The following is a 25,376-nucleotide window of genomic DNA, read 5'->3' as shown; positions in this document are numbered from 1 at the left end:
CCATCGAGAGGAGTGCGTTCCTGTGTGAGTTATTGATTGATTGGCTCGAACCCACAAAAGGGCCTCGTCCTCCTATGGATGGTCTTACTAATGAAGTGGGACTAAGGGATTGTACATCTATCGTCATTGAATGTACTATATACGAAGGAAACACAATTGTTTCTTGACGAGACCTGGAACATATGGTGATGGTAAGCACTTCATTTCTTGCTAGTGATGAGGCTATTTATTATGATTTTGACATAAACTCCTCTTATACACAGGTGCCTTATCTTATGATTAATAAGTATATTATTATTAATTTTAGCCTAAATATTTTGACTAGTGGCTTGAGTTCAACAAAGTTGGCAGATCAATTAACCCATTAGACCCTGGTCGTGATATTTAGTATTAAAGTTGGTAATGAGGCCCAAGTAGAAATGGATTACTCGTAGTTAGAATCAAATGACTCGTGGAGTCACCGTTGGACTATCTCATATGCATTATACTTGACCTTGACGAATGATAGTATTATTATTAATTTCGCTTAAACATTTTTATAAGTGATTTGAGTTCAACAAAATTGACAGGTAGTTAACCCATCAAACCTGAGTCGCGACAATAATAGCCGAAGGCAGAAGGGCATTCAACAAATGAAGTCTGATTTAACAAATGTCGATACTACGATATGGTCTAGGGTTTCAAATGGATAATTCTAACCTCACGCACTAGGTGGAGGATCTTACTGGATGATTCTAGAAAGAAGAAACCCTACATCCTAAATATAAGACTTAGAAGATCGTTGATTTTAACTTTCTTTAGCATAGGATCCCAAAGCCACGTTAGTGTCTCCTTCCTGAGTCAAATAATCTAGATGTCTCTTTTTAATCAACCCTCCTGTCTAATGTTTCAAATAATCTAGCAGAGATTTTCAAGGTGAATTCTCTTTCACATCGATACTCATTTGAGGTTTAGTTGGGTGGGATGTTCATCATCCCTAACAAGTTTATTCAAATTTATTTTCTTCTTTTTGACCACAGAGGATTCCTCTAAAATATACTAATTTTCTTTTTAAAATAAGTATGGATGTATAATCAATTATTTCTTGGCAACAGACCAGAAGAGTCGTGAAGGGCATAGGCCATTGATTAGCACGAATGGATTCGAATCCAACAACAACGTTCTTTCCTTCTTTCCTTTTTTTATAAACGTCTCAATGTAGTTTGCAAGAGATTCACTTTCTTCTTGCTAAATTTCATGAAGATAAACTATAGATCTTTTTGATAATTTGTAATTAATAAAATAAATTAAGCTCAAAGTACTTAACCTAAGGAGTTGATAGAGTTTAGAGATAGACGTGTATACCAATTCCTCAGCCACACCATATAGGGGTAATCGAGGAGGACTGACACAATATCTTTTGAGCTAAGCACAACAATAATTACATACAATATCTTTGAGCTAGGAAAGCCATAATATGCTCATACGAATCCAGAGTCATTATCAACGGTCTCCAAAATATGGATATATAACTCTTTGAGGATTCAGTTCCTCCCTTATACCTTAGATAAACTGAGACTACATATAGGGCTTGAATGTGATGTGTTTCCCTTATTTGTCATCCCACCTCATATCCTTTAAGACAATGATCCATATGAAAGAATTACTCACTCATATTCGGAGACAACCCCAATCGTAGAGTGCACCTCGGATGTCACCAGACAATTGTGCATCTCAAGGAGCTTCATGTGGTATTAGCCTGTATATGACCATGGTACTGCCTATCGATTCCGAGGAAAGTATAAGAGTGACTAAGTAGATCCCTAAAAATACACCAAGGTGACAGAATGAAGATTAACTTCCCGAACGATTACACAAAATATTCGATCATTCATCATTGAGTTAGGCAATCTGTGCGTTATAGCTTTGGGGTACCAACTCAGTGCCAGCACTGGGGCGGGCCGATTCAGATGTCGTAATCTTGATGTATCCACTCACGCCCATGCTGGGACGGACCACCATCATTTAAGTAGATCCCTATCCACGTTTGGTATCTGAGTAATCATCCTTTCATGATGACAATTTAACCATCGTGTCAATCAGATTACCTATGTATCCATAATGAGGAGATCGCATGAAAGGAAGTTGTCTGCATGGACAAAGTGCAGTATTAGTATGCCGATCTGAAGCCCTCTGTGAGAGCAACAACCTTCGGAGACAATTTTGGTTGCAGCTTTGATACTGCTTGGCGGATATCCTGCAAAGACCAAAATTTGTTTATAGTTTAGCTGAGTTGTGACCAAAGGAATGAGGGATGGATGGATGTTATGGGGCAATGGGCATATACCTCAATCTTGTATCTGGATGAGAAGTGGGTCAGCAAGATGGCCTTGTTGCGGAACCACTGTGCATGCTCCATTATCTACACGTGCACAGATTTTACTTGAAAAAATCCCAACATTGGAAAAAAGCTCAGGAAATATTTCAACAGAAGCATGGGTAAAACTGTTACAGGTGTGTTAATATGGCCAAAAGCAAAAGAAGAACGTACAGAACCTGGTGAAATTGAAAGTTATTAACCGGATGGTCTTGGAAATCCACAATCATGACAACTAGAGAACAGAGAAATACTATTACCTCAAGCAAATGCAGGTGACCATGTTCGCGTGCATGTTCGATGTCATTCTCATCATCTAAGAAGGTCGCCTGACAAATGACAAGTATCTTGTGAGGTCTGAATTCACACTCAAGAAGTACAGGACTACTACTGTAATCTTGTATAACTGCCACATCCACTTGAAAATCCTACTTTTTCTAGCTTTTCAATTGACAAACCATCTCGCACACAAGTTGAGGTGTTTCTGTACAGCAATTTGCAAGACCAGCCTTTCAATCGGGGTTTTTAACTATTGCTCATACACATACCATTCATCAAGGGTTGTTGTGATTGTAAACGCAAGAATTTCATCAATGACAGTACCTCTAACAACCAACTCTATGATCTCTGCAAAAAGACAACTACATTCCATTCATGGATCTGCATCCGCAAACACCTTTCATTTTTAGTTACAGATATTCCTAATTGAAGCCAGCAAAATAGCCTCTAAATCCTCTGTTTTTCAAACACTTCTAAATCTTCTTGAATAAGCAAATTAATACAAGAACAAAACAGCACGCCATGTAGTATTTCCTATCATGCAATATTTAGAAACTATAAAAAAAATGCAAATGCAAGACACAAACACCATCAAATCCCAAAGGAGTACTTGGATGCCATTGAAGAAAGAGGATTCAGATCTTAAAGGACAAACAAAAGGATCCAGCAGAAGACTATTTAATGACAAAGTAAATAAGTTAAGGTTCAGATCCTGTTGGACATACAAAAGTATCCAACAGGCAATCCAGTTTATTCTTGAGAGTTAGTAAAAAATGTTTATGTTTAATTAAATTTGAGCTATCCTAGTGTCAATTTTGGCTGTGTTTGAGTCAATAAGATAGTGCTGTTTGTTAAAGATTGATAGTGCTGGTTATTCAGAACGTATTAACCACCAAAAAATAATTTGTTTCAGGTGTACATTGATGAGTTTGAATATCCTTTTTGAAGAGATCAAACTGAACCCAAAATCTTAGATAATAAGTAGGTGATAACAAGAAAATATTGTAGTCAAGTTTTTCTTCCCTCATATTAGTAACCAAAAGTACAAAGTTCAAGTAAAAGCCTCAGAAAAGAGTTGCAATATATGAAGACAGGTCACAGCTGCTGAAAGCCTAAAAAAAGAGTTGTCCATATGAATGATACGGCAACAGAGTTATCTTTGGTTGGCAAACTAGCAACCACTGTTCTTGATTCTCTTGTAGATTCCTACCAGACTTCTTGTCTGAAATCTCTCCAACAGGGACAAGTTAATCATCTATGTTCAACCTTAACCATTTTTTATGTTAAGATCCATAGTTTTGGTGTCATTAAGTGTACTCCACATATCCATAGTTTTGGTGTCAGATTAGCCCCAAAAACTGAATATCTAGGGCTGATATATTTCAACCATAGCTTCTATATAGCATGGTTTCATCTCCCATAGATATTTCTTAGCATCATGGCTCATCCTGATTCTGAAAAGCTTAAAAAATGTCCCTTGGAGCAACTGCAGTGTCACTGGTTGATCATTTTTGCCACCATGTTTTCATCATGTAGACATCATAAATATTTCGCAAACAAAACCTTTAACCATCAGTACAGCGAAAAGCATAAAGCATACTCCAGGAAATTATTCAAAGAGTTCAGATGAAAAATGAATACAAGAGTCAACTTCTGGTGATTAAAAAGAACCAAACCTCAGTTATAAGAATTTTTGCTCTCAGGGCATCTGCATTTCGTGGCTCAAGAATGAAATCAGAATTTGTGTCTCCTGTGAAGGCAACCTCTGGAGACAATACAATATCTGTAATCTATACAAAACATAACAATAACATTTTCAATCATCTTATGATGCAAGCACAGAAAATTTGCTCTAAAAAGATAACATAGCGTCCAAGCAGCTAGAACTTCTAAAAGGAAGGTATAGTTACAAACCTCGACGCCAGAAAGCTTCAACTTTTTTATTTGAGGTCCTTTTAGGTGAGCATACTGTTTTTTAAGCTTATTTCTCACTGAATAAATGACATACCCCTGTATCATATTTGAAACTCGACATGTAAGGTACAAAATGAAAACTGGTAACCACAAAAACACACTAGGTGTTAGATGCCTCTGACAAAACAGTCTTCATCTGGTTCAAATATGTACCTGGCTGGGTATCACATGGTGGGTTCTAAATGGTCTGGCAACAAGGTTGTTACGTATTTCATACGTCTCCCCTAACATTATGATATCAAGCATAGTAAGAAGTAAATATATGCATGAGAAAGAATAAAAAGGTCAACTGATGAGGTGCATACCCAGACCAAGTGCAACCAAATCAAGTTTCAACTCAACTTGGCTCATCCTTCTATGAATTTCAAGTAAATTCACCACATCTTCTTTGATGCATGGAGGCACAAATACTGTTGGAGGTTTTAGATTGTAGAGGCCGCGAGTTGCTAAATACATTGGAAGCCCCCCCTGCAACCATAGCCCAAGACCATTCAGAACTGTTAAACCATGGTTAACAATAAGGAAAGAGGAAAAAGAATCTGATGACATTTTATCAACCCAATCAGTACATAAATTTGCTAAAAGTTGGCAAATGTCCATCTGCAACCATAGCCCTCGACCATGCAGGACTGTTAAACTGTGGTTATCAAAAGGGAAAGAGGGAAAGGAAGCTGAGAACCTTTTAAAAACCCAATCAGTATAAAAGTTTGCTGAGAAAATTTTGAACTATTAACTCGAAAAAAAATTAATAAATAAAATAAAATTTGTCCATTCCAAGGTAAATGCCAATGGGAGCCCATGAAGTGTTAATTTTTCAAGAACTACAGAAAAGACTGATGGCATTAGTGATGTTATTACTATTATGTTAAGAGAAGTGAAGACAAAGATGGCTTGCAATTAGATTTCCTAGAACTAGTAGAAAGAATTAATCTGCATCATGAATGAAAGATATTGCACAACAATCAGTACCGTGTTACCTTTTATTTCAGTTCCAAGATGCTATAGTGTATCATCAACAACTGTAAACCTTTTCTGTGACTGAAGAAAATGAATTTTTCAGCAACAGTATTTCCTATGGTAACCACTACATAGACTCTCCAAACTTTTGGAGGATGCGTTTGTATATTGTGGACCTATAAATACACTTCCATATGCTCTATTCCAGATAAACTGGAGGATCGGTTGTATAGAGCATCATATTAAATGAATTCAATGCGCCAAAAGCAAATTTGTAGAATTTGAAATTCCATCTGATCAGATATTTAACCGGAAAAATAGTTAAAAATTAGAGTTCAAGAACTCCTGTTCTGACTCTTCTCCTTTGTTTATGTTATCAAATTGTTGGCCCACTTGATGGCCGACACTAAAAACTTTCCTTCATTCATTTCACTTGGTTTCAAATATTAATTAGGAGATTCCAAGTTCTGTCCAACTAAACAAAGGACTACATTTCAAATAGACAACGAAAGAGATAAGCATTTGAATCAAGATCCACTTTTTATCGGAAGAGCATAGAAATTCCGTTTCTTGCAGAACAGCGCGAGCGAGCTTACAATGTGGTCGAGGTGAGCGTGAGTGATAAAGAGAAAATCCTGGTGGACAGCTTTAGACGGGCACCGGCCAATGTCAAACGCGACGTTCAAACTCGGGACCATAACGCAGGTCTCGTGGCCGCCTACGGAAATCCCTTCGATCGAGTAGCCTTCCACGTCCACCCCCTTCCGCTGGACCTCCGCCCTGGCCTTCCGGTACTCCTCCTCCTCCTCCATCGCCCGGTCAATCACCGAGAGGAACCCCGACCTCTTCAAGGACAGCGCCCGGAAGGGGTCTCCGTCGCGGCTGCCGCCGCCGTCGAAGGCATTGATTGAGGGTGATCGATGAAGCACTGGGTGGCGATGATCGAAGGGAAGGATGTGGGAAGGGAGGAGTTGGGGATTGCTCAGGGATGTTAGCATTACGGTTAGGGTTTTATCGCCAAGGGGGTTTGCGAGGGGTGGAAGGATAAGGAGAGGAGAGGACGAAGACACCGGAGACAGGAAGGAAGGAGGTGTCGGTCAAGTATCTGTTGTTCAAATGATACGGCAGAACAGTCTAAGCAATGATCCGATATAGAATTATCGGATCCAAATGAGGATCCGAACGAGGCGATGGATCCATTATAGCATGCGTTTAGGAACTAAGTAATTGGGCTATTGGGCCTTAAACCTTAGCCCAATATCATAAGAAGAAGAAGAATTGAATCCAATGTCTAAGCCGAAACCATTCCGCTTTCTCCTCACTTGGACTTCGTGGGGGGCTGCGGCCGCAAGGACTTCGGAATGGATGAGACGTCGAGCCGGCAGCGGTGGGAGATGGAGGCGGAGCTGGGCGAGATGGACCTCGACCCGGAGGACCTACAGCCCTCCGTGCCCCTCAAGAGGGTCCCCGCAGGCGATCTCTTCGAAGCGGCCCGTGCCGGAGACCTCGACCGCCTCCGCTACCTCCTTGACTCCGGCGTCAACGTCAACGCCCGCGACCCCTGGGATTCCGTCGCGCTATACTATGCCTGCCTCGCCGGCCACGTCGATGCCGCTCGCATGCTCCTCGACGCCGGCGCCATCTGCTCAGAGCGCACCTTCGACGGCGACCGCTGCCACTACGCGGCCCTCAATCTCCGCGTTCGCCGTCTCCTCAAGGCCTTCGAGGCGCGCCCGCCCCCGCTCGCCCCCTTGCCCGCCGCCCTCCGTGACACGTTTCTCTCTTGCGCCGCCAACCGCCGCGCCTACATCGAACAGTGGGAAGCTGGTGCTGGCTCGGCCGCGTGCGCCGCAGGTTAGTTCCAATCTTCTCGTGTAAAGTTCCATCCTTTATTTACTTATCTGGTTTCCATTACTGAAATTGAAGGCGTTGCTCAACACTTTCGTAATTTCTTGCTCTTCTGGCTAATTACGAACGTTTTCCACTCGCTGTCATAGTTCACATTATCATAGGCATATGATCATTCAATTTATTTTGATAAATTGGGAGCATATAAACTTGACATTGTATATTTAGAAGAGATTTGCAAGCGTAGATATATAGAAGAGCTCACTGACTAATTGAGACCTGTCTATCTAATCTTTCAAGTCGGGACTGGTCCTTCTATCGGTTATGCCTGCATTGTCAGCTATGGCTATCTGTCTGGTTGAGTGATTTTCTATAGAGGGCATTTACCTCTTCATCTTTTTTAGGTTGCTCATGAAACTAAAGACTCGTTTTTGTAGAAGTTACCGTGCACTTGGAAAGAATCTAGATACAAAATACATTCATATTGGAGGCATAAGAAGACAAAGAGTTGATAAAAGAAGGGGAAGGTAATAAGTGTATGGATCATATCAGAAGGTGTCTATCTTGATGAAATAGGTGATAAGAGTTGGAGATCCATAGCGGCTTTGACATCTGATTGACCAATTAATAGTGCTTTAGAATGCCGTGCGACCTCAAGTATTACTCTAAGATAATCCAAATGAACTTGGAAAACATTAAGAGGGAACGTCACCACAATGCCATGTAAAGATGGTAGATCCTGTCTAACCTTCAGAAATCTACTGGTACTTGATCGATTGCTAATGCTATACATGGTAGCTAGGAAATTCATTGGTGAGTCAAGGGGGACTTTAGAATTTTTAGACATTGCTGACCAGATCCAACTTATATTAGAGAAGGAACAGTTCCAAATTTCATGATATGGCCACATATCCTCTTTATAATGATGTTGTAGCCTTTTTTATGGATATTAAGTAAGGTGCAACTATCTAGTGACTAGTGATTTGCAAACTGCCAAAATTTAGGTACCTTGAAATGTACCACATTCAGGAACAAGAATGTTAAATTAGCCTCCGATTTTGAGAATAAGATGTATGTAATGTAGTATCAACTGGCATTAGAGAATATAACACCATATAATCAGATGTCAGTATTTTGTGTACATTTATTTATAATTTTCAAAACCTTAGGTACTAGTTTGAATGACACTAACAAGTTTACTACTGGGTGAATAGGTTACTTACCACTGAGTGATGGATGCACTTCTAGTCCCTTTCCCCCAGATATTACATTCTATGTTGATGGAAAACCAATTGAAGCTCATCGGGTTGTCTTAAGTGCTCGGTCACCATTCTTCAAAAAGAAATTTGAGACAGATTGGAAGGACAGAAAGGAAGTGAGATTCTCAAGCCAAAAATTGTCTTATCATGCTTTGTACAGTCTTATTCACTTCTTCTACTCGGATAGACTCGAGGTTGCAGTTGATGACATGGAGGATCTTGCTCGCACATGCAGAGCTTGCAAGTGTGATGAATTGCAAAATATCTTACAGAAAGAATTGATTCATCAAAGATATGCAGAGTATAAATCATTAAAGGATGTTGATAATTCTCAAAAAAGGTTCATCTTGCAAGGTCTCTCCCTGCCGGAGCAGGATCGGCTTCCTTTTGCTCTACACCGCATTCTGCAGGTTTCTCTTGCCAACTCTTGTGGGCGAAACAAGGATAGTGTTGACAGACATGAGATACAGATGAGCCAGCCGAGCAATGATCTAGCTGACATTTGTATAAAAGTTGGTAGAAGGATCTACAGGTGTCACCAGGTAATCCTGGCCTCCAGATCAGAATATTTCAGGGCGAGGTTGTCTCGGATGACAGATTTCCTTGATGGGAATAATGAGCTGTCAAGTTTCACCCTTCCATTTCTTGAAGAGCATGACTTAAGTACAGAGGCCTTTGAGAAGATGATTGAGTATATGTAGGCATGCAAATTGCTGTAGCTTTGTTGGTTTCTTTAATTCAGATCTTTCTTGCTTCTAACACATCTTATAAAACTTAGGTACACAGATGGCTTGAAAGATATGGAACCTGATCAGGTACTACACTTACAATTTGTAAGACAAAATGAGGCGTAAAGTGTTTAGGTTTCTTCTCAATTCTTAATTCTGAATAATTGTACAGGCTGAAGAAATATTTGATGCTGCTTCAAGATACTTGTTATTCCCTCTTAAACGTGCTGTTGCAGATGTGCTGTTACCACACCTAGAGCTGGTCTCACCTGCTGAACTTTGTCACTGGCTGATATTATCAGACATGTACGGTCTCTTCTATTTTAGCATTATTTTGTGATGGATGTCCCCTGACTTCCATGCCTGTTCATCCAGTCAAAGCTTGTGCCTATCTATGTGACTCTAATACCCACTTTTTGTTAATCAAGTAAATACATTAATTTCCTTGCATGATCACTGACTTTAATTGGCTATGAAGCATCCTTCTTGGCAGGTGTCACAAAGTGCACATGATTAGCCATGGCTCATGAAAGGAGATGCAAGATTTATAATTTCGATTTCAAGATCAAGTTCATTTAACTTTAGACAGATCTAGAAGTGTCCCAACTGGGTCGATATCACACAATAGATATCATCAGCCATACACTTCATGACTGTGACATAAAATATATTATCATTCTTCTGAGAAGCCTTAGTGATATGACATCTTATTATATTTTCATTTCTTCCTCCAAGAAATCCAGATATGGGTCCTCTGGTACAGATAAGATAGTAGAAAGGTTAGCATAAAGTCAAAAGTTAATTGATATGTTCACTTATCAACAGTAATTGTGACGTCCAATGTTCCCTAAGAAGAGAAGACCAGAATTTTAGTGTAATGCGAAAAGGAAATCAAGTTTGCTGCTGTTACAAATTATGACAGACATGCTTGATAAAGGGTGCCCTGAAGAATTTCTTATGTTATATTTAATCCGGATAACAATTTAGTGATATATCATGATGTTGTTTTGATGAGAAAGTTCCTTATCTTTGTGGATGTTGAATTTTTATTGCCAGTAAATATGAAGGTTTTCATTGAGAAAGTTACTTCTCTTTGCCAATGTTAAACTTTTGTTGCCAGATAAATTGAACATGTATATTCATTTATCCACCTATCCATTAGTGTGCCTTTAGCAAAAGTTGATTTGATATTGCTAGGCCCTGATGGTATTGAATGTGCTCTGTTAATTTTTTCTGCTAGGTTCCCTTTACGTTGGAACTTTTGTTAGTGCTCAACATTGTTATCCATCGGATATGATTATCAATTCCTTGTATCCAAATTTTTTTGTTATTCGTAGAAGTCCAAATTAGAGTCGAGATGAAATTTCTATTTCTTAATGTTTATATATTCTAAGGCTGGTCTCTCATGTGATGCAGGTATGGTGTTTTGAAGATAAGAGAATATTGCCTAGATGTCATTGCTTGTAATTTTGAGACTTTTGCTGACACCCGTGAGTTTCGGGCCATGCTTTTGACTTTCCCACCACCATCTGGAGACTCCTCTTTGAGGACTACTCGCCCCAGCGCTCCAGGTTCTACAGGTAACTCTGATCAGGGCAACCTTCTCGATGATTTGCGAGAGAAATGGTTGGAGGCCGAAGCAGCAGAGCTTGACAAGAGAGACGAAAGTGCAGCTTTATTTGACAAGCGACTAGAAGTGCTTATGCTCGTAGCAGAACGAGAGGATAACGAAGTTCACAGTGATCCAATAGAAAGGAAGCATTTTGATCAGGCATCCCCCAGGGTGTAACTTGTGTTGTATCATCAGAATCCCAAATGAGTGGATTTTTTTCTTCTCATTTTGTTTGTTGTCAAAGTGTAAGATAAACCATGGTTCTAGAATTATGTTCTCTTATTTTCTTTTATTTGAGGGCATAATAAGATTAAGAAAAAGAAGGAAATGAGAAATGGGATTGTTTGCACTTCTCGTTTAACTAGATTGTAGTAAGTGCTCCATGCAGTGTGTGAATGTATTGTCTGCACCCATTGATAGTGTGCCAAATCCCGGCACTTTGTGCTTGTGTATCTGAAGCATAGTGTACCATGAGCAAGAAAGTAAATTTGCTGTGTGCCCTGTATTAGATTTCAGTCGTCAGCCACAGTGGGGAACTCTAATTTATCAACCACCTGATATGTAGTAAATATTATTTTTGGCTGTCAAAAGGAAAAAAGAAATCTAACTTCTGATGAAATCATCTCTGCAATTGCTTCTCTCAAAATAATTTTTTGTCTGCTGTTAGGGTGTTGTTTCTGGTTTACTCCTCTTCAATAGCCAAAATCAGTTCTTTCTTCGGATTATGACTTTTTTCCTTTTTTTGTGAGGCAAGAACAAGGCTGAAATCATAAACTGGAAATGTAAAATTAAGGCCAATACTACATTGTGGTTAACACAACTTATTTAGGTAACCTCTAAAGTAAACTCAATCTTGTTTTGTAATCCAATAAATACTATGTTTACAAGATAAATCATAAGTAACATAATCCAATACCAATATTGCATGCCAAGATATATTCCTTCAAAAAAGAACACATTTTTTTTTTCCTTCATTGTTCAGAAAAGAACACGAATTATCAAAGAACAACTACTTCAAAAAAAGAAACCTACAAATGCATTTCAAGCCTAAATCTTTCTTTATTGTCTCTCCACCCTATCGAAAAGTCAGAAGTAGAAAAAGCAAAAGCATAGACTATCGACAGTAATCTAGAGAAAAATATAGATATTACCTACCAGACTTCTACTCTATTAATATGTAAACAAAATCACTCTCCATTGATTCCATTGCCATTTTCTGTCTGTGAGGTTTCAGAGGCAGCATCATCAATTGTCAGGTCTCAATTGCTCCGTGCAACAGTACTTCCATCTTCACCATCATCAGCCGACAGCTCCCGAAACTTTAGCTGGAGACTCGCCTGTTAAGAGTTTCCTCTAGGCTTCCCCAGACTCCAATACATGATGCTGGCAGTAAGGGCAAGGATCATCTTCTGGTTTACCTGTCATAAGCCATACCATGCAACAGTAAACATCCAATTTAGAGATAAAAGACATTGGCTTCGTGGTGACTCCTTCGTAGGGTATTGCACTTAGACAGTTGCAGCTACTACTCTGTTCATTCCCATGAATGATATCAGGTCTACCAAACAAACTAAGATGACAGCGCATTGAAAGCAGATTGGGTCAAGAAGATTACGTGATTTTAAACTATGTGCCGATTCTAGTAAACTAGAGAAAGGAAGATCTACATGGAGCTATTAACAGTTCATTTAATCTACCAGGTCTGCAAACGACAACATGCAAATATGAAAGTAGCAATCCCAAAAGAATATCTTAAATAAGCTGATTTTACCTCAATGATATCCTCAGGCAACAAAAATACAGAACATCCAAGCTTTCTCGCTACACTGATAATGTATGTAGCATTCAACATCTTTTCCTCATCTGCAGCAGGATGTTAGCATTAAAGTGGGGCAACATATGATTAGAACATTTTCAATAAAGAAGATGTGATTCTTCCCAAATATTCATAAACTTTTTGTCCCAAGGCCAATTCCCAAATATTCAAAAATCACATAATAAACATATCTTAAATTTGGTTACTAATTAGTAATGATACCATTTACACCCCGTGTAACGAGCTTCCAGTTTACCACCCTCGGCTCCACAGCACTAAGAAGCTCAAGGAAAAATATTCCACTTGACAAATTTTTATCCTAAAAGGAAATAAAAAAAGAGAAGAGAAATAAGAGTGCATTATCTAAACAGCTTGCTATCCACGCAAGATGTATTGAGACTTGACGGTACCTTGAAACTCTCCATTTGAGAAGTTCTGCCTGATTCCTTGACTTTATTGTTGGCCCAATCTAAGATACCAGCATCTGATATTTCTTTTCCTCGGGTGTGAAATCTCAAGTTCTTTAGAAGTTGAAGACTGTTGAAACGCATTAGCTGCCACAGATAAGCTGAAAAATGCACAATGAAGGGGTCTTGTGTGTTGTTTTGATTTTAGGAAAAAGGAATTCAAACAAACTTGCCCAAATTATCAAAACAGGCTGACAGCTGATCAACAAACTTTATATGTAAGAGAGACATCTCATTTCATAGTTAATATGATAAAAAAAAGTTCATTAACGATAGTGATACTGGTAGACAGACAAGGTTCGTTTTGAAATGTTTTGTTGATCATTACTCAGGGAAATGGAAGTTCCGACAAGCTAGTCATCTGCAATCTGCCAGTGCAGATTATGATAAAAGCAACTGCAGCAAAAAGAAAAACAAAACAAAGGACATCTACTCTTGCAGCAAAAACACAAGTAAAATGGGAGAACATCTATTGTTAACTAAAAGGCATAAGTAGGAGTTTACCACATCAAAAGTATTGGAATCACTTTCTTGACCTCCATGCATGAAAAATTATGTCCAAGAAATTAAAAATTAATTTAGCATACTCATATAGACTAAACAGGGGTTGTCCACATGAAAATTCATAAAACCTTTTCCTATATGCAAAGCGTTTGAAAGAAACTGTACATATTGTAGACAAATCTGCAGCCATGTTATAAAGCAACCTCAAAAGCCTATAAACCAAACAAACAATTTTTTCTAGCTTAATATGCTTATTATTAGTAGAGCCATCTTTTGGTGTTTCTTTCTTCCTTTTTCATTTCATGGTGTGGAACAGCCAAAAACACCAAAAAAAAAATGGAGTTCAGATTCAGCCACGTTGATTCCATCCTGGATGGCACCTACATTTCAACAAAGGAAATGGCAACGAGATCCCTCTAGTACTAAACAGGTATAACCTTTTGGAATGAGCTTTTTCTTTTACATTTTAGTAGTTTGCTGCAAATTTTAGCCAAGTAAACCATAGAATTAATCATTTCAAAAAGAATAAAACAGTTGTAAGATTCGCAAGAAAGGGCTTTTCTTTATTGTTTCCTTGTAGCAGCACTTCCGTAAATGATCTTCGGCCTTCTTGGTGCATTGCTCCCTCTTTGTCATCCTCTTAAAAACTGCATTGCTAGCAACGCATAGCTGACGGTGTCGTTGTCATGTTCATGTCACCAATCAATATGAGGACAGTTTAGTGCACAAGGTTTCTGCCAGTGTGGGGCCTGAGGAGAGTTAAAATATTGGTACAACTTTATTCCTACAAGCAGAGAGTTGTTTCTGTGACTCAAACCAAAAAGTACCTTGTCATGGTTCCAAGGCTTATCATTTGTCAATTAACATCATGGTGTGCCACAAAAAATTGGAAACATTAGAGAAGAAAGTACAAGGATATGAGGCTGTGAAATAATGTTCCAAACTAGTAGTCTAGTAGTATAGCAACTTGCAAAAAGTGGATCATTGAATTAATTAATCAATAGTCGTAAGTTAGAATTCTCATGAATTTAACAATGCATGTTAGATAGGTCAGTGATAAAATATTCTTCAAGGAAGATTAGCTTTACTTCATCATGCATTAGGCATGACTGGCACTGTATTAAATAAAAGGATTTGGTGAATCAGCATGTAGTTGTGCTGTTGAGATTAATGTCTTTTCATAACATATTTCATTATTTTTTTATGCTTCTAGAAATCTCTCTGATTCTAGGAAACTTTGAGACAGTTGAACAAACAGTTGCATGACCTTGAACTGCAACCAATAAGGTAGAACTTTCCATTTGTGGATTATCCTTAAGGTTTTCAACAAGTTACTCCCTTAATTTACGCTGGATAGAAATAAGGTGCTTAGGACATAGGAACCAGTTTTCAAATTTTTGTCAAATCTCCAAATGGACCTTTTTTATTAGTCGCATGCCATATGCCACATTCTAACTAGGTTGGAAAAGATATAGAAAATACAGGCAAGATAAGAGAAATATGTAAAACAAGTATAACAAGAAAATTAACTAAATGGAACAAAACACAAGTGCTAAAGGTCTTGAAATAAAAACAACTCACCAAGAATAAGCTTTTTATTTCCTTGCACAATGTCACTGCCAGCAACATTTACTAGTGAAAAGTTCAACCGCTTCCCAACCTTTATAACTTGGTTGCAGTTTTCAACTTTTCTAAAGGGCATCTTAATTGGAGGCTTTGTTGCCTGCCTCCAATTAACTGATCCTGGAGACACTTTGTCAAGTGCTTCCAAAAGAACCCATCTGCAAATATCTTTATATTAATAAGGAAACCAAGCGAGTAAATCATCTTTTATTTCAGAGCTCTTACCCATTCCTGATATCCTCAAACAAATTGTTAACATATGTAACAATTCCAAGACTGTTGATCCATAATTGAAAAGCTCTTTCTTCCCGAGAAACTTGGATGTCACCAGGCATTGTTTGTGATAAAGATATATATTTATTGTCAGAGGATAAACCATTCCTGCATAGAACACATAATTGGCATGCAGCATCCTAAAAGAAGCATAGGTTAATAGAAAAGCAGCTGCAAGTTCTAACTTATGCTGAAATATTTGTGCAACAAATGCAAGGTTCAAGTTGGGAGAGCCTTCAACAATGTCTTTTGGACTCAAGTATCTTTCGCAACCCAGCATCTCAGCTTGTTCAATAACTTGTTTTGCCCTTTCATTACGATCTTTAATATCCAAAGTTTGTGAAAGCTCAGGGGCAAGGGCGTCAAGAAGGTAAGCATAGGCCCTCCCATCCTATAAATTAGATAAGCTCAAGGAGCATTAGAGTTCAAATAAATTATGGATAAATTATAGAGAAAGAGAATAACAGTATATAAAAACCAGTTGTCAAAGACCTAAGTTTTCATTTATGTAAGTGCAATTGCCGAGATCCCACTTGATGGAAAAATAATTCATTAACAACTAGCCTAGTATTATGTGACTTAAATTGATAAGTTTATCTAACTCTAATATTATCATAATCATCCACCTACTTCTGATGTTGAACCATTCAGACTTTCACAATTTCCTCCATGCAAAGGCTTGACACCATTGTCAAAACCCAAAATCCAAGACTTAGAATTGTGCTCAATCGAATAATGACTCCATATCATATCATGATGTGGATTTAGTCCCATTCATAGATAGTCTTTTCCGAACTGAGCCCTCTTGTAAAGACTAGAACTAGATTCACTGTGATACCATTTAACTTGACAAGATAAAATAGAATAATCATTAAATTAATGAACCTAAAATCTTGTGGCCCAATATTACAAATGTCTAAGTAGTCCAGTAAACTGAATTACTGAATTGTAATCCAGCAAACTGGGTGGGAAGGCCTCTGACTGGATCGTTTTAATTATAAAAATAATAATAATAAAATACTAAGTTATTGTCTGCGCTTGCCATCGCCTGCATCTGTCGTCCCTCGCCGCTCACCACTTGCTAGATACACGTCGTCTTTTTCTTTCTTTTTTTTCCTTCTTCCTCCTCCTCATCATCCTCCTCCTCCCTTTCTTCCTGCTTCTTTTCCTTGCTTTTTTCTTGCTCTTCTTCCTTCTTCCACTTCCTTCTCTCCCTCCCCCAACAGTTGGCGGTACATTCCAGTGTACTAACACATAATACATCGGAATGGACCAGGCCCATACTAGTCCAGCCATGGACCAGCACAGGTCCTGTAACTGAAACTGCAAACCTTGCTGTGAAGTTTAATTCTTTGCTAGCAGTTCCGACATGATGCGAAAAAATTGATCAGAAAATTAGAATCTTATATAATGCGTACAATTAGCATGTACCTTCACATCTGAAGAAAAATTTGTCACAGTTTTTTTGTAGCCTGCTCTCTTGAGATGAAAATTCATCCATTTTAGCAACATCTTTTCTGGCGCTAGGCTCATTAGTTCCTCCACATCCTATAAATAAAGAATACCAGATTGGAAGTAGTTTATCTATGCTTTATCATTTGCTTTAAAACATCAAAAGAGAGTATAAAAAAAAGGCTGTCTATTACTTGACCTTGTTGTCATCAACCAACTCCATGAGCTGAGGTGTCTTCTTGAGGTTAAGATCTGCCAAAAGTTTTATCTGATACACGATAACCGGAAAAGTTATGATTCTTTGGAGTTCGGACTTCTCAAATTATGGTCATCGTTGCAACTTGCAAGTCATATCTTTTCAGAAAAAAGAACTAACCTAACTCAATAAACCACCAAGTTCAAAGCCACGTGATATTCCTAGAGTACCTCATTTTAGCAATGAACTATACGTAAACATATTGCAATGTCATGACCGAGCCCAATTGACTTACTGACCTAATAACTTGGATATAATTGGCTGAAGAACATGTGATCCAAAATGTTTAAGTCCAATTCAGTGGTAGCAGATAAATCTAGCTCTATATATTTGTTATCCACCACCAAAACTCCAGACGTGGGAATTCTGGAGCATCACAGCAAACATGTTCGGTACGTACCTTTATGATCTGAAATATCAACCCAAGCACCAAATGAGGCTGCATGAAAACAAAACTTCTTCAATCTCACTATTAGAACTGCACCGCAGATTAGTTGGTAGAAAGTAACATATGTAAATTGAAAAACAATAGATACAAAAAATATTCAGAAAATCATCCCACAGAGACAGTGGACAAAGCGAAACAAAACCTATGGATGGTTCAACTACTTTCTTCAATATATTAATTGCAGGATTTAAATCATCCTTTAAGACATGAAAATTTTCCGCTGACAAGCACACAATGAGCTTTTTCATAATCCAATCAACCTTTGTTAAGATGCTTCAATAGTTAAAGTGCACTAAACAATGATGTAAGGTGTCTGCAATTTAAAGAGTGATAATTCTATTCATTTTTAAGTATGACAGAATACAGGGACAAACTTTAAATAATCATTTTTAAACCTTCTTCAGTTGGTGTTCCTCATACAGCAAGACAAGCAAGAAGAGACATAAAGCTCACCAACAAATAAGTTTGACAAAACAGCCAATTTTTTCTTCATAAATGCTGATAAAGAAAAAAAAAACAAACTCCAATAAAAGGTAGCTTATATTGAATGGAAAATAATCTACTTACTCTCCCTTCTATTAAGTCCTGAGTTCCAATATTAACTACAATGCACCCAATAGCCTTTGCAGAATTCAAGCAAAGAGTGTGATTCTCATTCCTCTCCCAATGGTTAAGTCCTTGTTTGGTATTGATTGCTCTCTCATCTATAGTCCCCGGAACGGCAGCATTGATTAATTTACTGAAGAAAATTACGAAAATAAAATATATCAGATAAGAAAGCTTTTGTTAGAAACAGCTGCCAACATGAAAAATGTTCTTAGTAAAAATCATATATAACATAGGTAACATAAGTTTTTGAAATAACTCAACAACATAGATCTGCCTTGCTTACATGTATATATTTGTGTTTCCTGAAGTTAAATATGAAAACTTAGATATAATACTCCATTTTAGTCCTATATCGAAATTGGGTAAAAATCAGGATTGACTAATAAAACTCTCATGGGTGCCCTATTCTTAATTTGATTTTAAATATTTAGGCCAATTGTTGAGGCTTGTTGAATCGGGTCATAATAAATGGTATCAAAGTCGGCTTGAGTAGATGGCATTGGACATTGGTAGAGTGACATATAGTATCAAAGTTGTCTTAACATCGGCATAGAGAGGGTCTTATGAGTGTACTATTATTAACTTAAGCTTTAAGCATATGGGGTTTAGTCCTATATCAAAAGTGGAGAAAGACTTGGATTGACTTATAACAATCTCATGGATGACCTATTATTAGTTTAAACTTAAGAATTTTGGATCAATGGTTCAATCTCAATAAATTAATGAGTCAATTATCTCATTCAATATTTCATGCTCAATAAGTGAATGATAACAACCTACCATAGAAGAACTCCATCTTTAACAAGATTGAACAGATCATTTGTTGCTGGATCCAGTGGCAGATACTTTTGCAAGAATGGGTCTTCTCCAAGATAGTTGTTGATGTGTGCAACATAAGACGCCTTCTCTGATTCATTTATAGTGTGCAAGTGTGTGGTCGTGGTTGCCTTCAAGAATGACCAGCAGCCCTTCACACTGCTTGATTTGGGTGCTACCTTTGCTTTAAGATCCAAATACACCTGTCCAATGCATCAGTTTCATCACAGTGAGACCTGCCTCTGCCCCCTCAAAGACAAATTACGATCGACCAAAGAAGAAGAATAATAACTTGGGATTCATGGATCTGAATTACCTGAAGGAACAATTCGAAGTCTACCTCACGGTTGGTATCCGGGTAGGATTCGGCTAAGAAATTAGCAATCTCTGGTTCCATGACCACCTGATTCAGGCCCTTAAGCTTTCCCATCAGTGGAGGCAACACGTTGACTGTCACATGACCCATCTCCCTTTTTGCCGAAACAAACTAAGGAAGCCAATGCAGCCGCAGAATCAGCAACAGAGTTCTCAAATCAAGAAGCAGCTTGAAAATGGATCAAACTAGAGGAAAAAGAAGGCACATTTCCCGTCTCAGGGATCGCTTACCTTAGACCTGAGGCGTCGAAGCTCCACCTGAGTGAATTGGTTTTGGAGCCAGGGATCAGCGACGAGAACACCACCATACCCCAACATTCTTTCTCGATCAAATGAACTTCTTTCAGATTCTACGACTCTCTCCGACCAAAGCGCAACCAAAATCTCCGATCTTGGAGCCGACTCAAGTCCAAATCACACAAGAGAGCACAAAATTTACCAATCTCAAACGGGAAAAGTGACAACTTTCCTCGAAACAAACCTAATAGTCATAGTTAAAGCAGGAGTCGAGACCTAGATATTAACTCATAACCCACTAAACCGATCTAGATAGAGGGCGGAAGCGGACCTGTGGGAGTCGAAGATTTGGCCGAAAGTGAAAATTACAACCCGCAAAACTGCGACTTTGGAACTTTTCTCTGGGGTTTCTCCGTACTCTGTGCTCGAAGTTCCTTCTTTCTTATATACCTTTGGATTCTCCGCTGACCCCAATCTCGTGGGGTGATGGAAGAGAAGATCCGGGGAGGCACCCATCCGATTCGGTTCCTTCCCCCTCGGAAACCCATGACGGTGTCTCAAGGACTATTCCACCAATCCAATTCGGCCAAGGATAGATGGATTTGTACTCAGGCTCCTTGCTTCGTGGATGTGTGTTCGATTTTAAACTATATGAAGACTCATCACAACATTATCTTTAATTATATAGAGGCAATGCAACACTGAAAACTACTGAAACAGAGATTTAACATGCAATTTGGTACCATTGATCGCTGACACCAAGGGGCGTGATTAGAAGAAGGCGAGCACCTTTCCAAATTTCCCATTGGATGTTATGATCGAATAGGAATGAAGCCCACTTTAAAAACAATTTGTTCTCTTCTACTAACATATGATACAGGGTGATGGCGTATACAAAAGACTATTGCCAGCTGCAAGAGAACTACAAGGAGATTGCTCAGTGAGAGATGGAAAGGATGGAAGCGTTGGAGGAAGAAGAAGAGGTTAAGATATATAGCTGCGATGGCTCATTTACACCCAATTCTTCTATTGCAGATTTTGGGTTCTGTGTGCATGACAAGGTAGGGTGGGCACTAGCTGAAAGATGCGAAATGTGCGTGGCAAATGGAGCTAAGCACATTGAATGCAGAGCTATTCTAGACGCGTGACAAAGAACAAAATCTGAAGGATAGCAAGATCTCAGAATACAGGAGGCAAAACCCCCATTTAAACAATATATCACAACTCCATTCAAAAGAAGACCAAAACAACTGAATCAAAACAAAGCCATGGCACCGAACGTGTGGAGATGCTATAGAGCAAACATCAGACCGCCCGAAAGAGCCAAGACGAAGTAGTTTAAGAGACCAACACGGGCGCTGTATGAAGTACCACCGGTCCTCGACGACTCTGAAGATTTAGCAGCAGAAACAATTCCACCGCGGCTTGGAGTCGAATCCGATGGCTTTGCAGGCCCCGGAGCAGGGGCGGGAGCTGGTGACAGAGGTGGATCAGTGCTGAAGATTGCCAAGGGAAGTAGAACGCGATCGATCAACCGGGACGGTCGAGTGCACACTGCTAGGTATCTTTGATCTTGACCAAGACGAAATGATATGAACGAGGCCAGCGGCTTCTGTGACGTTCGAAGTGTACTGCCCACCGGCGAAGGTGTTGACGGGGTTCAAGTTGCTGAGGTTCCTAAAATCGGAAATCGACTAGAACTTGGGGAAGGCATGGTAGAGGAGTAGGATCCTGAGTTGGTCTTGAGTAAGGTTGGCCAGAGTCGAACTCTTCAGTAATGCAAAGGCTGCGTCCTTCGGCACAAAGATGGTGATTCCTTGTTCGGAATTGTTAGCTTGGTTTTGGAAGGTATCGATGACACGGGTCTGTAGAAGATACTCGAGGAAAGAATGGAAAGGACCAGTGACTGAGAGAAGTGCTGTAAGGTTTACATGGAGTGGGCCGGGGCAGGGTCTGGGGAACGGGTGGAGGTTGATTTGGTGCAGGGGGTGTTTGCGCCGTTGCAGGAGAAGAAACCAGTAAGACTAGCAGAGTAGTTGCAAGATACATCTCTGAAAGCTCCATGTCTCCAGTTCAATCCTTCTCCTGCCTTCGAGTTGGCAGTGAGATTTTGTCAACCTTCCAAGAAACAGTAAATACCCAAGAACTAAATGCTAAAAAAGAATGTTGCCGCTGTTTCACTCTATCATGAAAGTGGGAGTTCGCTTGACCATGATGCGATGCACCTCAAACAAAAGAACCAGCAACTGTAACAAGAAGATAATACGCCAATGAATACATTCTTTCCCTTGTCTAAAAGAACTGCTCAGCCACAAAGATCTACGAGCATTCCCTCTAAATCAATGAAACTATGGAGGCTAGTAAAAGGGAAGAAAGATACTGACAAAGCAACTCACAAAACCAACTAGAACTGTGGAAAGAAAAGAACCACTAAAATCATGATGCAACAGTAATTATAATGCATAAAAGCAGCAGCTAAAATATGCATTAAACATTTAGAATGCGATAGGAGGAGAGTCTGAAGAACCAACCGACGCAAAGGGACCTCAAAATAAGAGTTTGAAGAGGCACAAAACTCAGGGAACAAGGGAAGAATGGGAGACCTGCTTGTACAAGATGAAGTGAAGTGAATTGTTATAGATAGCAGCTAGTCATGGTGGTAGGTGATGATCAGAACTAGTTGTGCAGGGTGGAAGCAGGACATGGGTTGGCCATTCTTCCTCTCCTTTTCCTTCTCTAAAATGTGAACCGGAAGGGAAGAATCGAAGAAGCTTCAGCGGCAGCTCATATCAGTTGGAAATTGAAAGAGAACCTACAACTGATGTCCCGTCTGTTGCATCTATAAACTATTTCCACCTTGCACTCCACCCCAAGTCCTAACGCTGACTTTTTGATGAGATGGGACAGAGTCTGTAGATTCACACATTCTTGTCTCATTTGCAAAAATGTCGATGGATCCAAACCACTAATCCTCCCACAGCAAGCAACTGCCACTGGAAGCAAAATCTGCAGCTATTTCCCTTGGTAGAAGAAACATGAGCTGATGCTTCAAGGAAAGTGCATGAATGGTTGTCTTTGTGAGAATTCTTGCTTAAATAAAAAAAGGAAATAGATTTTTTATTATTATTATCGTTATTCGAACCTTCTACAAAATGTTTCAAGGTGATAGATACATCGGGTCAACTAAGCCGACTCTGGGATTCGAAGTTGTACGTTTGGAAACTGGAAATGGTTTCTGACCATATTGACTTGTGTGTCGGCTCGTCGTAGTGCTTTGACTATATTGCTGTGATCTTCTTCTTTTCGACGCGCCCAAACGCGACAGCGCCCGTCGTTATGAAACCAGGAGTAGCAAACAACGAGCTCGCTGCCCACAGCAGCAACGGAGTGAAAGTTTGATCGCGTGTATGGTCTCTGTCTCTACTTCTATATAATCCCAAGCAGCTGCCACTCTTTTCTCCACACCAAACCTTCTTCCAAAACATTCCGACTTTGCTCTTTCTCTCGCACTTCAGAGTGCTTCCTGTACCTAAGGGTGTGTTGGGTTGGGTAAAGCGAAGATGAGCGTAGAAATATTGGACGGATCGACCATTCGCGAGTTCGTGGAAGACGAGGGGGCCTTCAATGGCTCGGTCGAGGAACGGTTCGCGAACCTCGACATGGACCACGACGGGCTGCTCACGTACCCGGAGATGGCGAGGGAGCTGATGAGCCTCAGGGTGCGCGAGACCCACTTTGGCGTGGACGAAGCGGGGTGGAGCCATGATGAGCTCCTGCAGCTATATCTTGGCCTCTTTGGTCGATTCGATCGCGACGGCAATGGAACGGTGGACTTGGAGGAGTTCCGGGCTGAGATGAGGGAGGTGATGCTGGCGGTGGCGAGCGGGCTGGGGTTCCTGCCGGTTCAGATGGTGGTGGAGGAAGGCAGCTTCCTCAAGAAGGCTGTGGAGAGGGAGTCGGCGAAGCATGTTGTGGCATGAACGAGTGTCTCACCAATCTAGTGTCTTTTTCGTGTCGAAGACTTTGTCACACAGTGTCAGTCTTTTGTTACTTTCATTCCCAAATGTTGTCTTCGCGAAGAGAATAAATACACAGTCTTATTCTACTCCTTATAAGGAAGACTGCTATAAATACACCAACTCAGCACATATATTGGGCAGTGCCAAATGTGGTGAGGGTACTCTCAGTTCTTCCTAGTTCTGGTAACATAATGGGTTGCCAGCTGAGACTGTATAACCTTCTTAGTTCCTTCATAAATTTGACGAAATCCTCCTAATATTGCTCATCAGCTGTGGCTTTTCATTTCAGGTGTCTGAGGCTCCAAAAACGCCACCACCCCGTGCACATCCTACGAGCTCATCAAGGGTAGATAACCTAACCCTCCCCGCGGTTACCGCTGAGGATCTGCCACTTCTGGGCTTGTTAGAGACGACCTGCTTGAAAGGCCGGTCCACGACATATGTGGACACTGGTGGAAGTTCGATCACAAGAGCACGAAGACACCAAACAACTTGCCCACAAATGTTTGAGAAAAAAGACCATGCAAACATGCCGATGGATGATGCTGTCGATCGAGCAGACAAAACAGTATACAGAATACGTGATCTCCTTGCAATCCAAGCTTTGAGATTGTTCCTTCGTTCGATGGTGGAACTTGTGGCCGTAACGGGGTTCGGATTCGGGTTCGAGTGGCTACGTTTCAGCGATTCGGATTCGATGGAAATTTTCCGGGTATTGGATCTGATGTAGTTGAATGCGGATCAAGTGATGCGAAAGAAATAGGTTCGCAGAGACGCGCTCGTTGGAAGTCCAAAATTCAAGAGGGAGGAAAACCCACCAAATTAATGGCTCCTTCCGTGTTCCTCCGCCCGACGACCTGTACGCGGCATTCGGTCGAGCGCCAGCTTCTTCTCTCGCCTGAGCCGGAAGAGAGCGCGAGAGGCCAACCATGGTCGGGACCCACGTGGACGTCAGGTACAGGTCCTCCTTCCCCACCATGCTGGGTGTGGCCACGGGAGCCTGAGAGATGGCGCCAACCACCAGCTGATATGACAGATGTGGCTTTCCTTCTATGTGGGGGCGATGACCGGTGCGACTTAGAATTGGTGAACACTATCAGGTTGTCGTGGAGACCACTCCTTTTTGTAATGTGACCCAGAAGATTGCGTACTGGTGCTGGCACTTTGAATCATGAGTGAACGGAAAGGTTATTTCTCCGGTGGCATGAATTCTGATCTTTCTTCTTCCTATGCGAGTTTAGTTCTTTGTCATGTTCCGGCGCTGCCCAGCTGGGCACGACCGGAACAAGACGACCATGGCTGATGTTTAGCTCACGCAGTTGTGGGAATGCTGTTTGTTATAGAATATTAAATGCAGAGTTATTTCAAGCAGATTAATTTATATAGTTATGAAATATTATATAACATATAATACATATAGAAATTATATAAAAATAATTGATAAAAAAAATAATTTTAAATATATTTT

At 39.9% G+C, this 25,376-nt stretch overlaps 4 protein-coding genes and 1 pseudogene across 8 annotated transcripts; 2 read left to right on the top strand and 3 right to left on the bottom strand.

The window, feature by feature from the left end:
* Positions 1–1,819: 1,819 nt before the first annotated feature.
* On the bottom strand, positions 1,820–6,669 carry LOC103976981 (tRNase Z TRZ2, chloroplastic). Of its 3 annotated transcripts, XR_001976989.2 has the most exons (9): positions 6,163–6,668; positions 4,915–5,077; positions 4,763–4,833; positions 4,550–4,645; positions 4,312–4,425; positions 2,617–2,685; positions 2,327–2,401; positions 2,088–2,236; positions 1,820–2,016 (listed from the first exon to the last, which is right to left on the bottom strand). XR_001976989.2 is itself a non-coding variant. In XM_009392361.3 (8 exons), the coding sequence occupies exons 1-8, from the start codon at positions 6,562–6,564 to the stop codon at positions 2,150–2,152; spliced, it is 1,077 nt and encodes a 358-aa protein (XP_009390636.2). In that variant the 5' UTR covers positions 6,565–6,668; the 3' UTR covers positions 1,820–2,149. The 3 variants fall into 3 exon arrangements, 2 of the variants coding, with proteins under 2 accessions (XP_009390636.2, XP_018678394.2); XM_009392361.3 differs by having other exon boundaries at positions 1,820–2,236; XM_018822849.2 differs by lacking the exon at positions 2,617–2,685 and having other exon boundaries at positions 1,820–2,236; positions 6,163–6,669.
* A 186-nt stretch (positions 6,670–6,855) lies between these two features.
* LOC135606884 (BTB/POZ domain-containing protein At2g04740-like) lies at positions 6,856–11,362 on the top strand. The gene is made up of 5 exons (XM_065098225.1): positions 6,856–7,420; positions 8,629–9,370; positions 9,452–9,488; positions 9,574–9,707; positions 10,818–11,362. The coding sequence occupies exons 1-5, from the start codon at positions 6,928–6,930 to the stop codon at positions 11,188–11,190; spliced, it is 1,779 nt and encodes a 592-aa protein (XP_064954297.1). The 5' UTR covers positions 6,856–6,927; the 3' UTR covers positions 11,191–11,362.
* A 587-nt stretch (positions 11,363–11,949) lies between these two features.
* LOC135606882 (fimbrin-4-like) lies at positions 11,950–21,961 on the bottom strand. Of its 3 annotated transcripts, XM_065098223.1 has the most exons (16): positions 20,633–21,961; positions 20,221–20,536; positions 19,884–20,043; positions 19,594–19,764; positions 19,242–19,480; positions 18,420–18,591; positions 17,805–17,843; positions 17,348–17,416; positions 17,128–17,244; positions 15,882–16,087; positions 15,649–15,804; positions 15,382–15,581; positions 13,240–13,397; positions 13,052–13,148; positions 12,785–12,876; positions 11,950–12,431 (listed from the first exon to the last, which is right to left on the bottom strand). In XM_065098223.1, the coding sequence occupies exons 2-16, from the start codon at positions 20,403–20,405 to the stop codon at positions 12,354–12,356; spliced, it is 2,139 nt and encodes a 712-aa protein (XP_064954295.1). In that variant the 5' UTR covers positions 20,406–20,536; positions 20,633–21,961; the 3' UTR covers positions 11,950–12,353. The 3 variants fall into 3 exon arrangements, 2 of the variants coding, with proteins under 2 accessions (XP_064954295.1, XP_064954296.1); XR_010485003.1 differs by lacking the exons at positions 11,950–12,431; positions 12,785–12,876 and having other exon boundaries at positions 13,240–13,366; XM_065098224.1 differs by lacking the exons at positions 11,950–12,431; positions 12,785–12,876; positions 13,052–13,148 and having other exon boundaries at positions 13,239–13,366.
* LOC103976984 (fasciclin-like arabinogalactan protein 7) lies at positions 21,042–21,953 on the bottom strand (annotated as a pseudogene).
* A 1,381-nt stretch (positions 21,962–23,342) lies between the features above and the next one.
* Positions 23,343–24,020, top strand: LOC135606881 (uncharacterized). Its single transcript, XM_065098222.1, has one exon. The coding sequence runs from the start codon at positions 23,450–23,452 to the stop codon at positions 23,867–23,869; it is 420 nt and encodes a 139-aa protein (XP_064954294.1). The 5' UTR covers positions 23,343–23,449; the 3' UTR covers positions 23,870–24,020.
* Positions 24,021–25,376: the final 1,356 nt, after the last annotated feature.

This window comes from Musa acuminata, chromosome BXJ2-3 (genome assembly GCF_036884655.1).
Source record: "Musa acuminata AAA Group cultivar baxijiao chromosome BXJ2-3, Cavendish_Baxijiao_AAA, whole genome shotgun sequence".
Lineage (NCBI taxonomy): Eukaryota > Viridiplantae > Streptophyta > Magnoliopsida > Zingiberales > Musaceae > Musa > Musa acuminata.
The sequence above is the reverse complement of the archived record's forward strand: the minus strand, read 5'-3'. Positions and strand labels throughout refer to the sequence as shown.

Coding starts and splice junctions, on each gene's coding strand:
- LOC135606881 (XM_065098222.1), top strand. CDS start 23,450: ATGAGCGTAGAAATATTGGACGGATCGACCATTCGCGAGTTCGTGGAA.
- LOC135606882 (XM_065098223.1), bottom strand. CDS start 20,405: ATGGGTGCCTCCCCGGATCTTCTCTTCCATCACCCCACGAGATTGGGG. Junction 17,417..17,804: donor TGATATTTCAGATCATAAAG/GTACGTACCGAA, acceptor ATCGTGTATCAG/ATAAAACTTTTGGCAGATCT. Junction 15,582..15,648: donor TTTGAGGATATCAGGAATGG/GTAAGAGCTCTG, acceptor AGATATTTGCAG/ATGGGTTCTTTTGGAAGCAC.
- LOC103976981 (XM_009392361.3), bottom strand. CDS start 6,564: ATGCTAACATCCCTGAGCAATCCCCAACTCCTCCCTTCCCACATCCTT. Junction 4,834..4,914: donor TTTGGTTGCACTTGGTCTGG/GTATGCACCTCA, acceptor TCATAATGTTAG/GGGAGACGTATGAAATACGT. Junction 2,402..2,616: donor GTCACCTGCATTTGCTTGAG/GTAATAGTATTT, acceptor GTGCACGTGTAG/ATAATGGAGCATGCACAGTG.
- LOC135606884 (XM_065098225.1), top strand. CDS start 6,928: ATGGATGAGACGTCGAGCCGGCAGCGGTGGGAGATGGAGGCGGAGCTG. Junction 7,421..8,628: donor CTCGGCCGCGTGCGCCGCAG/GTTAGTTCCAAT, acceptor CTGGGTGAATAG/GTTACTTACCACTGAGTGAT. Junction 9,371..9,451: donor GAGAAGATGATTGAGTATAT/GTAGGCATGCAA, acceptor TATAAAACTTAG/GTACACAGATGGCTTGAAAG.